At 44.0% G+C, this 12,420-nt stretch overlaps 1 protein-coding gene across 2 annotated transcripts in view; it reads right to left on the reverse strand.

Moving 5' to 3' along the window:
- Window positions 1-12,420, reverse strand: part of Zkscan1 (zinc finger with KRAB and SCAN domains 1) — a 45,459-nt gene that overhangs the window by 31,042 nt on the left and 1,997 nt on the right. The window contains exons 2-5 of one of the 2 annotated variants that reach the window (XM_076923403.1): window positions 6,599-7,111; window positions 6,031-6,181; window positions 3,207-3,298; window positions 2,799-2,925 (exon numbers count right to left, since the gene is read on the reverse strand). In XM_076923403.1, coding sequence (XP_076779518.1) covers window positions 2,799-2,925; window positions 3,207-3,298; window positions 6,031-6,181; window positions 6,599-7,024 — 796 coding nt within the window. In that variant the 5' untranslated portion in view covers window positions 7,025-7,111. The remainder of the gene's footprint in view (window positions 1-2,798; window positions 2,926-3,206; window positions 3,299-6,030; window positions 6,182-6,598; window positions 7,112-12,420) is intronic. The other variant, XM_076923402.1, reaches the window with a different exon arrangement.

Below are 12,420 nucleotides of genomic sequence, written 5' to 3' on the forward strand. Positions count from 1 at the left end.
TAAGGCAGGAGAATCACCAGCGATGGACCAGTTTGGGCAACACAGCAAGACCCATCTCAAAAGAAAACGACAAGAGTCAGAAGAATTCGAATAAACAAGCATGGTGGGACTTGAACAGAGAGACTTACGGAAGGAGAGGATAAGGAATTGAGAGGCTTCTGGGGTTGTTCTATTATATGGCACCTGATAACTACTTTGAAATAAAACATATTTAGCAAGTCACAGCTTGGCATGGTGGTACATGCCTCTAATCGTAGCACTCTGGAGGCAGAAGCAGGCAGATCTCCTGAGTTCAAGGCCAGTCTGTTCTATATGGACTTCCAGGACAGCCAGGGCTACACAGAGACTCTGTGTCAAGAAAAAAAGGCAGCACCACTAAAGGTTTAATTCCAGCATGAGAGGAACAGGCAGACAGATCTCCATAAGTTCAAGACCAGCCAGAGCTACACTATGAGACCCTGTTACAAAAATAAATGCAATAAGAAATAAGTCATGTTGCATTTCCAGCAAATACTTGTATATATTACAAAAAGAGAACAGGCAAGTCATTCTGAGGAATTGGTTAGTGCTGTTCGCAGAAGGAAGGAAAAGCAGACCCTCCCAGTTCTGTCATATTTCCTCAACAAGGGCATAGTTAGCAGGTAACAAGGAGCCCTGCACCTGGTATTACAGGCCCCTTGACATGGAAGGCAGTGTTCCTTTACCAGAACAGTACAGAATGGCCTGAGTTCATGTAACAGGGAGGGGTGAAGGAGCTACCTGGGGATTCATTACCAAAATAGATAAAATCTTCACCAACTGACAGTTGAGGCTTACAGGAAAGAAACAATTCCCAAGACTATAATCAGAAGTACCAGCAAACAAATTTTACAATGTAGAGTTAATCTCTACATTTTAGTGACCAGCATATTAAAATACTAAATTTTCCTATTCCCTGCTATACCCCATTGGAAAAAAAAGAAGAAGAAAAGAAAACAAACCTCCTGGCATGGTGGCACATGCCTTTGATCTCAGCACTTGGCAGCCAGAGGCAGCCAGATCTCTGAGTTCAAGGCCAGCCTCATCTAAAAAAGAAGTTGAACCCTGTCTCAAAAACAAACAAAAAACCCAACAAATACAAATTTTTTGTGTGCATGGATTTTTTTTGCCTGCACACATATATGTGTATGTTAACATGCCTGGTGCCTGTAGAGGTCAGAAGAGGATACTGGATCTCTTGGATCTGAAGTTACAGATGCTTGTGAGATACCAAGTTGGTGTTGGGAACTGGATATGGGTCCATTGTTCTTCACTACTGAGCTATCTCTTACACCCCTCAGCAAAATCCTGAAACATTTATTTATTCATTTAGTATTTAGTGTGTGTGTGTGAGAACCATGATTGCATGTGTGGAGGCTAGAATACAACCCATGAGACTCGACTCCCTCCTTTCAACATATGGATCCTGGGGACAAAGTGGTTGCGGGGCTCGGCAGCAAATGTCTACACCTACTGAACCATCTCACTGGCCCTGCATTTTGGTTTTAAGAGAAGACTCTAAGAGGGTCTGCGACATCCCATTCAGTAGGCTCCCGAAGGCTGTGACCAGAGGAACTGGTTATAGCTAATGTTTGACTTATGGATGGGATCATCATAACTACTGAGCCACCTGCAGAGAAGAGAGAGCTGCTTGACTTCTTCTGAATTCCAAACAAAGGCCCTTGATCAGCTACCTGCTAGACAGTTGTTTTTTCTTTTTCTTTTTTCGAGACAGGGTTTCTCTGTGTAGTCCTGGCTGTCCTGGAACTCACTCTGTAGACCAGGCTGGCCTTGAACTCAGAAATCCGCCTGCCTCTGTCTCCCAAGTGCTGGGATTAAAGGTGTGCGAAACCACTGCCCGGCCAGACAGTTCTTAAGAGTGTTTAATCCATCTGTTTTTTTTTTTTTTTCTTCAAAGGTTATAGCAGTGATAGCTTAGAAGTGAAGACCAGTTCTTAATTTCTATTCAGTACAAAGCACAAGAACCTAAAAACCATCCCCCCCTTTTATGCCTCTTTCTAAACCAAACCCCAGCTTCTCCATGCCCGCGCTGCTCGTCCTCCCTCTGCCCACCCAAGGTGGAGTATTTCTTTGCTATGAAATTTTCTACTACTGCACATATCTTTGGGCTTCTTGGTGGCACTGTGTCCTAGGACTTAAGATCTAGGAGAGATCCATGCAACAGTTTCATAAGCTGGGTAGGATATTTATCTAGCTGATGTCCTTTGAGTTACTTCATTCTTCTTACACTCTCAGCACTAAGAGTTCTTCATAGAAGATCACCATTGGGTTTGGACCCGGGAACCAAGTGCAAGGCTATGGAATCACAAAGTGCACATTGAGCAATCTCTAACAGGATAAAGGCAGACATCCAAGGATATCTTGGTAGGTTTAGGAACATGGTAAAAAAAAAAAAAAAGGTATCTGTGTGTGTGAAGGGGAGCTGGAATTGGACTGGTGGCCAGTTTGCCTGGCTTTCTATCTCTACTAGGAAAAGGAGATTTCCCCCGACAGAGGTAAGCTGAAGTATAATGCACCAGAGCAGAAAGAATCCTCCCAGGTAACCAGATGGTTGGAGAGCTGAGAGAGACTTAGAGCAGAAGATCTGATTTCAAAGAGCAGAAATTACCTAGATACCACAAACCTGCCAGGAATCATAGAGTTGGAGTGCTATGCCTGGAAACTCAACAAACACAAATGTTTTCCCTTACTAACCAGCACAGAAGCAGGAAAAAAAAAAAAAAAAAATCTTAGCAGACAGAATTCTGCATCAGTCTTACCCTGGGAAAACACATTCCCCAAATTCATCTGCCTGCTGTCCCTATTCAGATTCCTCCGAGCCAGGTTCTGACATCCCCATTCCTCCAGGATGAGGGACACGGCCATGTCCTCGATCTTCACCATTGCCTGAAATAACAGGAGATCCCCATACTCAGCTCCCTGTAGCATCAGGGACAGTCTAAGGTCAAAGACAGAGCTGAGGGCAGGACTGTGGGACACTAGGAGAGAACATGTGACCAACCCTGATGGACTGAAGGGGTTATAGTGAAACAATCCTAACACTGAGAGGAGTGGGCTTTTTTGTGGGCTGGGTACCACAAGCAAGTGACCTGGCTGAGGTTCATAAAAGATGCTCCAGAAAGTGGCAAATCTAGGGTCACAGGAGGGAAGAGGGGCCCATGGCTCACCTGGGAATCTGCGGTCAATAGTGCAGATGCCATCGCCTGGTCTCTGGGATTCCCCTCATGATGAGGGGCAGGAACGTGGGTGGCAGGGAGAGCTGAGAAGGAGAAAGGGGCTGTGAGTAAAACCAGCTCTTCTCTGAGCTTCCCTCAGCGAAGAGTTCCGGCCATCTCCTTCCTACAGCAGTGTATCACTGCTTGATATAAGCTACTTAGAAAGATAGCTCCACAGGACACAGTTGACAGGAAGCGAGACTTGAGTTTCCTCAAGACCATTACTCTTCTATCTGAACCTCATGGAGCTCATAAAAGGGTCCTTAAGACCACCAGGTCCAAACTTTAAAAGGAGAAAGTGAGGCCCTGAAGAGGTTGATGACTGTGTACTGTCAGTTTAGAGTGCTAGGTAACTATTCTCAGCTTTAGAATCAGTAGCTGCGGCCTGGCTTGTACTTTATTTCAGTGCAGGAAGAGCATTGGACTCCCTTTTTTGCCGACACTTGTGAAGAAGATGTCTTTAAGCTCACAGAACACTGAGAATGACAGGGAAGAAGGGGATGGCCTTCATACTTCCACGTACATTTCTACCATTCTGACCCTTGTTTCCCTGTTTGGTCACAGTTATTGTTTAGTAAAACACACACTGTTCAAATGTTGATGAGACGTGCAGATGTAGAAAGGTTTGGGTCAACACACAAAAGGCAGCCATTAGCACTGCAAATGACTACCAACCATAGGCTACGAGTAACGAGAATAAAGAAACGCAACTGTAAAATTAAAATTTCTCCTTTTCCTTCCTTTGCCAAGCATCTTAGATTTGGAAATGTTAATGACAGACAGAGGATGGGTCCGAGCTGCCAAAAACCACAGAAACAGACCACTTAATCACTGCATCTTCTACCTGCTACTACCTGTGAGGCAAAACACAGACAAGAAGACCACCCTAGCACTTAGGCCTTCTCAGAGTTAGGAAACAAGATAGAACAAGATAGAGAGGAAATTGAGAACAAATCCATTCAATAACAATTTTGAAAATAACAACCCTATTTGTAGTCTTTAAAACCATTTCCCAAGCTACCTGAAGCAACAATATGGGGCTTAGATCCTGAGTGTCCTCTCCTCTCCAGCCAGCACCCAATGATACCACAGCAACTTGTGCTTGTGGAGAAGGAAATGGGCACAGGTGCAGTTAAACCTAGACAGTAGCTATACGTGTCTGCTGGCTGGCTTCCAGGGTGCCTGGGAGAGAGAACGCCACTGTAAGCTTGACCTCTAATATTCCTCTTCTAAATGATCTCACAAATAAAGACACTGGTGAAGGAACATACTTTAACTTTTTTGTAACTCTTTTAACAAACTTAAAAAGAAAATAGACTCTGTGTGTGTGTGTGTGTGTCTGTCTGTCTGTCTGTCTGTGTATTGGAGTCCAGAAAAAGGCACCCCTGAAGCAGGAGTTACAGGCAGATGTGAGTAGCCTGACATAGGTGAACCTCTGGTCCTCTGTAACAACAGCAAGATCTCAATTGCTGGGCCTTTTAGCAATTGTTCCCATATGCTATATAGCTGCTTCATTTTAAATTCTGATAAAATTATTGTCTATTTCTGTAAAGTGGCTGGAGAACCGACCTAATGCAACAGATTTTTATAGAAATGAAACCCGAACTATTACTCTTCTCATTTTCTGAGTCTAAAAGGGGGGTCGTTCTCATTCTCTTCCCTTTGGAAGCCTGAAAAGAATGGTATAAAACATTTTATGCCAGGAGGTGGTAGCGAACACCTTTATTCCCAGCACTCTGGAGGCCAAGGTGGGTGGATCTCTGAGTTCCAGGCCAGCCTGGTCTACAGAGTGAGGTCCAGGACAGTCAGGGCTACACAGAGAGACTATGTCTTGAAAAAAACCAAAAACCAATGATACGTATGAAATCTTTAGGAAGACTTAAGACTCCTACAAAAATAATTTAAGAAACGCTAGCTAAAGTGTTTCAGAACCCAGGCTGGAAGCTAGGCCTGGTGGTATACTCCTGTAATTCTCGTACTCTGGAAGCGGAAGCAGGAAGACTGTGAGTTTGAAGCCAGCCCTGGGATATGTAGCAAGATCTTGTCTCAAAAGAAATCATTCAAGTTGGAAATAATATACCACTTGTTCTAGTCCCCTCCATTCAGAACTCTGCGGGACATCTGGGCTGCACACAGCTTAACACAGGATATAATGTTCAGTGAGTACATGGTGCACAGTTCACTTACCTCCATAGTAAACACTCAGCCTAGTATTGCTCTGTGAGCATAAAACCAAACAAGTGTGCTGCTCTGTGGAGTTAGCTGGTGACACAGAAAGAGATACCTATACCCCTATCTTGGATCATTTACTTTCCCACCTTTTTTTTTTTTTTTTTTTTTTTTTTTTTTTTTTTTTTTTTTGGAGATATGGGCAAGGTCTCATCCCCTCACTGACCTGGGCTGCCTGGACTAACTTCAGACTTGCTGTGTAGATCAGGATGACCCTGAAATTCTGAACCTCTAATCACCAATGTCCTGAATGTTACAACTGTACACCACACTTGCCTTTCTGTTTTTCTTTTGAGTCAGAGCCTCACTATGTGGCCATGGCTATCCTAGAACACATTATGCATACTAGGCTGTCCTTAAACCCAAGAGACCTATCTGCTTCTGCCTCCAGAATGCTGGGATTAAAGGACTGTATCACTATGCTTCATTTTATGCAGTGTTGGGATAGAACCTAGTGCCTCATGTACAATAGGCAAGTGCCCTACCAACTAAGCCACCTCTAACCTTAACATTTACTTCTTTTCCATAAGTGAACCCAGCTTCTTACCTCGGGATGATAAGAGACGAGGCTTCCTAGATGAATGCTTGAAACGAGACTGGGCAGCTTTGTGATGGTCAAAGCTTGAGGACTCCTGAACTGGATCCAAAGGCACCACACCCCTGGCAAGCATCTCAGGCCCATGAACTTGTCCTGGAACCTGAGGAGAGAAAATGTTTTCTGAGTAAAACTTCTGATTGGCCTTGAACTCATAATCCTCCTGCTCTAGCAAGTGCACGGATTAGAGGCATGAAGCACTGAGTCTGCTCCAACAAATCACTTTTAAAATAGGAGTTAGAAATATTAAAGAAAAGCCTCTAAGTATTCCAGTGAATGCTGAAAGGAGGAACCCCACCACTCATCCTTTCTACGGTCAGCCACTGAACCTGAGCCTCACAAATGCGATGCACATGCTCTAGAAACGAGGGAGCTAGTTTGCCACGCCCCCAGAACTCTTTGAAAGAGTTCAGGAGAGCAATAGGCAAAATCAGCTGTTCCAAACACGCCCCACACTCCCCGCTGAGCCTACTCCTAAGTCTGTGGCCTTCTTACACTCACAGGTGTCATATCTTTTTACCTGTTGTCCAGACAGATCAAGTTCCAAATCTTCTAGAAGCGTCACAGCCTCTTCCCCACTGTCAGGCCGGTACTCCTGCAGCCAGACTTGCAGCTCTTTGGGCAGGATGGACAGGAACTGCTCCAGTACCAACAGCTCCAAGATCTGTTCCTTGGTGTTGACTTCGGGTCGAAGCCATTGATGACAAAGTTCCTTCAGTCGATTCAGAGCTTCTCGAGGCCCAAAAGTGTTCTGGTAACAGAAGCGCCTGAACCGTTGGCGGAATACCTCTGGGTCCGGTGGTGGCGTCTCCTGCCGGCTGGAGTCCTGTCCCCACACGTGGTCTTCCTCATCTTCTTCCTCTACCTTCACAATGACTATACCATCTTTCTCCTGTGCAGCCTGTGGAGACAGACCCGTGGCTTCCCTTGACTCAGCAGTCATCATTCAGGCTCAGTGAACTGGTGGGGTCCAACAGGGTCAGGGTGCAGTTTCTGTCCTAGCAACTGTCTTCTATTGGTTTCTGCACTATTCCTAAAGTTTAAAAAAAAAAAAAAAGTGGGGGGGGGGATAAGAATTAATAAAAATTGGCCAGGAAGCAGAGCAAAGTGGGTCCCTGGGCTCAAAGGTCTGCCAGTCTAGCATTCTCCGTAAACTCTAGGCTAGTGGTAGACAACACCTGAGGAACAACAAACACCCAAGGCTGTCTGCTGGCCCTGTATGCACCCACACGTACATGAGAATGTGCACATGTTGGGTACATGCAGTAACCCGGGCTACTAATCCTTCATATAAGGGAACACATGAAGACGCCAAGAATGCCTCTAAAAATAAAGGAGCAAACCACTATAGAGCTGCACTAGCCTTGATGTCACTTCTAATATTAAGTTGGAACTAGGGGCTGGAGAGATGTCTCTGTAGTTAAGAGTACCTGCTGTGCCATCGTGAGGACTGGGTTTAAATTTTGGCTGCCACATCACAAGATGTGAGTTGTAGTTATCTGGCATATACGTGGACAACAACAGGCACAAATAAGCCTTCAAAAAACAAACTTGGAACTCTTTTCTAGCTCGTTTAAAAATTCTTCCAAATGAAGAATACCAATGGAACTTTGTCTTTTATTTACGTTTAGCATACATGCACACATGCACTCCTCTACCATAAAAAGTGTCCTGGGGATTGCGCAGGCTGTCAGGGTTGGTGGCAGGTATGTTTACCTGCTGAGCTACCTCCCTGGCTTTGAACTAAAGTCTTTAGTAACAGCAAACTTCAACTTTTTGGTTACTCTGCAAAAACTAGTTAGGGTTTTTGGAAACCTTAAATGTTCCGTGACACTTTAAATCTTACACTGGAGGGGCTGGGAGATGGCTCTGTGGTTAAAGCTCTAATTGCCAAGCCTGAGGAGACGAGAAATCTTATACTTGTTAGGGGCACTGTGACTGGATTTGTCTCCTCTACGATTAAAAGTAGGGGCAATTAGGTGATTAGCAATCCCTATCACCACGTTTGTTGTAACACGATCGGAAGTATTCAATAAATGTTAGTCGCACTAAGTTTTAAAAAATCATGGAAAATGAAAATAAACTTGTGGAAATCTGAATTTGATAAATACCTAGCATGGAGCATGCTTCCTGAATTGCTGCATGAGAACTGCAATCCTCCCATCTGCACCTGCTGGGCTTCCAAAGCACTGTCTTTACTTCTACAGCCACCAAAACCAAGTGTCTTGGGGCCAGGAAGATGCTCAGCGGGTAAAGGCAGCCGCCATTAACCCTGATGATCTAACAAGATGCTTGGGACCCGCATGGTGGAAAGAACAGTTTCCTGAAAGCTGTTCTCTGACCTACTCCACACATTCACCTGCATGCACACAAATAAATAAATTAACATGACTTAAAAAAATTGAAAAGCCCAACAAAGCAAAAGGTTGACCATCTATCTAACTGTTTCACAGTGAGTTAAATCAAGAGCTTTTTAGGTTAAATTAATTTTTACGTTATAAAAGGCTGGGAACCAAACCCAGCGTACACGCTAGTGCTCTACTACTGACCTAGATCCTCAGAGCAAACCAATACTTTTAAACTAGGAAAGCATCTATAGTTTTACAGTTCTCACTTAAAAAATACTGATTAGATATGGTAGAAATGGGATCATGGACTGTAGTGTAGTGACAATTTTGGAGTTTTGGGTTATTTAAAAAACAGAAATATTGGGGCTGGAGAGATGGCTCAGAGGTTAAAAGTATGGCTGCACTTCCAGAGCTCAATTCCCAGCAACCATCTACAGTGAGATCTGGTGCCCTCTGCTGGCCTGCAGGCATGGATGCAGGCAGAATGCTGTATGTATAATAAGCAAATCTTTAAACAAGAAACAAGAATATTATGAGGATGGTTTTGTTTTAGTCCCAGGTATGGAATATGGGGCTGCTTTAGATTGTCTACAGCAGCTATGATTTGACTTATATTCAGCAGAAGTGTGACACTTTTCGCGGACTGTGTGATGTTTGGAATTCTGGGGACCTTTCAGAGGCCTTATAAATGCTAGGGCATAAAGAGGTGGTGTGGGCTGTTGGTTGTGGTTTGTTATTTAGTATTTGCAACAGAGAGACAAGAAGAAATCCTGACAGTGAAGATTGGCCCAGGGAACTTGATGCCCTAATCAGCGGGAAGTAGTGTAATTTTAATATTGTCCGCTTTTTCTCCTCTATTGTTTTTTCTCTCCTATCCAGTGTTAGGAGGTTGAAAAGGGTGGAAAAGGAGTGGAAGAAAAAAGAACCCACAAAGCAGCCAAAGTCTGGCTTCCAGTAGTAATATATAAAACATTCAGAACAAAAGAGGTATGCAAGTTTTTGTGACTAGGTTTAAACAATTTTATTTTAAATATTTATGGGTACTCATACATACTCATACCACAGTGAGCTACTGGAGGCTAAAGGTCAGCTCTTGAGATTTTCCTACTGTGTGGGTCTGGGGACTGACCTCAGGTCCACCAGGCTAAGGCAGCTGAGTCAAGGCACTAGCCCTCAGTGGCAGTTTAGACAGTCTCTTCCAGATGCTGTTGTTCTCAGTTGTTTCAGTTCAGTGGTGACCTCTTTGCAACCCCCCACCACCACCACCACCACACACACACAAAGGTCAGTGTAGCATGCTTTGAAGGTGACTCTGGTTTCTCTCAGTTACTGTCAACAAATCTCTGATACATACTATTTCAGCTCAAGGGTTCCCACCTTCAGGACACATTCTCTATTCCAGTTCTGCTGCATGCTTCCTGTTAGCGGTGAATTCCCCTTATTTCTAGTTACCTCAACCCAAGCGTGGGCCAGGACCAACGGACTTCACTCTTCCCGTGAACAACTCCCACTCCATTCATTAACTCTGTCGGTCAATGTTTTACTCACCCTTCAAGATGTGCATTGCCTTCTGATTAGTCTAGCTTAAACAAGGAGATGGGAAGGTGAACTATACACATGGGGAGAACCACTTCTGCTATTTCAGTTCTCCCTCCACTCTCTTCTTGAACACTGAGTAAGTAGCTCAGGAAGACATTCCTCTAACATCTCACCTGCACAGGCTTAAGGTAATACCTTGCCTTCTTTGACTCTCCCTCCTCATATGCACTGAGCCTCCAAACACCAGAGTGGATGATTAAGACAGGGTCATATTGTGTGGCTTGGCAGGCCTCCAACTCACTAGTGGCTAAGGATGATCTTTAACTTCTGATTCTCCTGTCTCCACCTCCTGAGTGCTGAGATTACAGGAGTGAGCCATCATACCTGTTACAAGCAGTGCTGGCCCAGGGCTTCATGGACGCCAGATGAACGCTCTACCCACTGCCACATCCACAACGTCCGAGTAAAGTAACTTTGTTCATACTTACTGTCCAATCTGAGCTCAAGTCTAGCTTCTTGGTTCCCCACCTCTATTTGATCCCTATTCACATAACAATCTACTCGCTACCTTACTCTCATTATTTCTCCTAAAACTTTATAGCCCCAATCAGTGGATTCCATTTCATTTCCACTTTCCCTTCAAGCTTCATTTCCCATCAACCTCTGCACTCCACAAACCCTTCCCCATTCAGCAAAATGACTCCAAACCCAGCACCCCAGTCATGCTCTGCCTTGGCAAACCTAAGCTAAAGTGCCATGTGTCCATCAATGCTCAAGAACATTGTAAAAGGAGAGTAAGAGCCAACATTTGCAGGTGCCAAATATTACACTCATCACTTCCCTGGACCACATACCAACAGTCAGTGCCTAGGATTATCATCTAGCTTTGTAAATGTTAAAACTGCAGTTAACAGACAGTAAATTATTTACTTAAGCTCTCAGAGCAAATAAATGCTAGACCAGGATCCAAAACTAAACTGTCACATCTCAGGGCAAGTTCTTTTTTTAATTTGTTTTTCTTTTCCCAGCATGAGTGTGGTGTGTTTGTGTGTGGAGGCCAGAGGTTGGCACTGGGTGTCTTTCTTGATTGCTCTCTACCTTACAGAGGCAGAATCTCTCACTTGAACTCAGGGCATGCTAACTGAGCTAGGCTAGCTGGTCAACTTGCTCTGGGGATCCTGTCTCCTTTTTCTTAAGGCCTGGTTGTAGGTGCATGCCCCTCACCTGGCTTTTTATCTGGGTGCTTGGGATCCAAACCCAGATCCTCATGCTTGTGTAGTAAACCCTTTACCAGCTGTGCTGTCGTATTAGGACTGTAATTATTTTGTGGGGACCAATCCATGCCATGCAAGTGCTCTCTACCTCCTGCCTAAACATTCTTCTAAGAAAAATGTATGATTGGAAGATCTAAAGTTCAAGATCTGTTTAGATTACAAAGTGAGTTCAAGGCCAACCTGGACAACTTAGATAGACCCTGTCTAAAAGCAAAACATGAGCCAGGTGTAGGAGCACAAACTTGTAATCCCAGCACTTGGAAGGTAGAAATAGGAAGATGAGGCTCTCACCGCCATCCCGGGCTATAAAAGACATCTTAAAAGCCAAAACCAAATCAAAACAACCAACAACAAAACCCCCAAACATCAACAAAACAAATACGAAACGCAAAAAAGTTGTTCACTGGCAGAGGGCATGAAGTCTAAGGCCCTGGCTTCAGTCAAACACCACTTGATTGAATTTACCAAGATACTGCCTTTGTGTGTGTGTGTGTGTGTGTGTGTGTGTTCACTGTTTCTTAAATTAAGCAAATTAGCTTACGAAACTCTGAAAAAAGTTTCTGGCACTTCGTAGGCACTGGGAAAGTCTTACTTTTTAAAAATGAACTTAAGGGTTGGGTGACATAGCTTAGTTGCAGTGCACTTGCCTAGCATGCATGAGGCCCTAGGTTCAACCTCAGCACAGCAGGACAGAAAACACAGACAAGCCAGGTGTGGTGGAGCATGTCTGTATTCCAGGCACCTCAGAGGTGGAGGCAGGGGTATCAAGACTATAGGGTCAGTCTTGGCTACATAGTGAATTCGAGGCTTAACAGGGCTACCTGAGGTCAGAAAATAGTACAAAAAAAATGTACAAAGTAAATTCAAGAGATATAATTGTACATTACAACTTTCAGCCTGCTTAAAAGATTAGCAGTGGAAGGAATCCTATAACAACAAAGGCAGTATGGGCTGGAACAAATGAATTATGTCTCCTGCAAATAAGTCACACATCCCTGAGTGGTTTCCAGTATTCTTATTTGCAACGGAGTAGGGACAGAGGAAGAGAGGCAGAAAACCACCTTTGGGGTCCCTCTAAAACGAAACACATTCTGACATACCATCTCCTTTAGAAAAGATCACTGCCCAGCAACCAGACCTCACAAAAAAAAAAAAAAAAAAAAAAAAAAAAAAAAAAAAAA

The sequence above is a fragment of the Arvicanthis niloticus genome, chromosome 24 (genome assembly GCF_011762505.2).
Source record: "Arvicanthis niloticus isolate mArvNil1 chromosome 24, mArvNil1.pat.X, whole genome shotgun sequence".
Lineage (NCBI taxonomy): Eukaryota > Metazoa > Chordata > Mammalia > Rodentia > Muridae > Arvicanthis > Arvicanthis niloticus.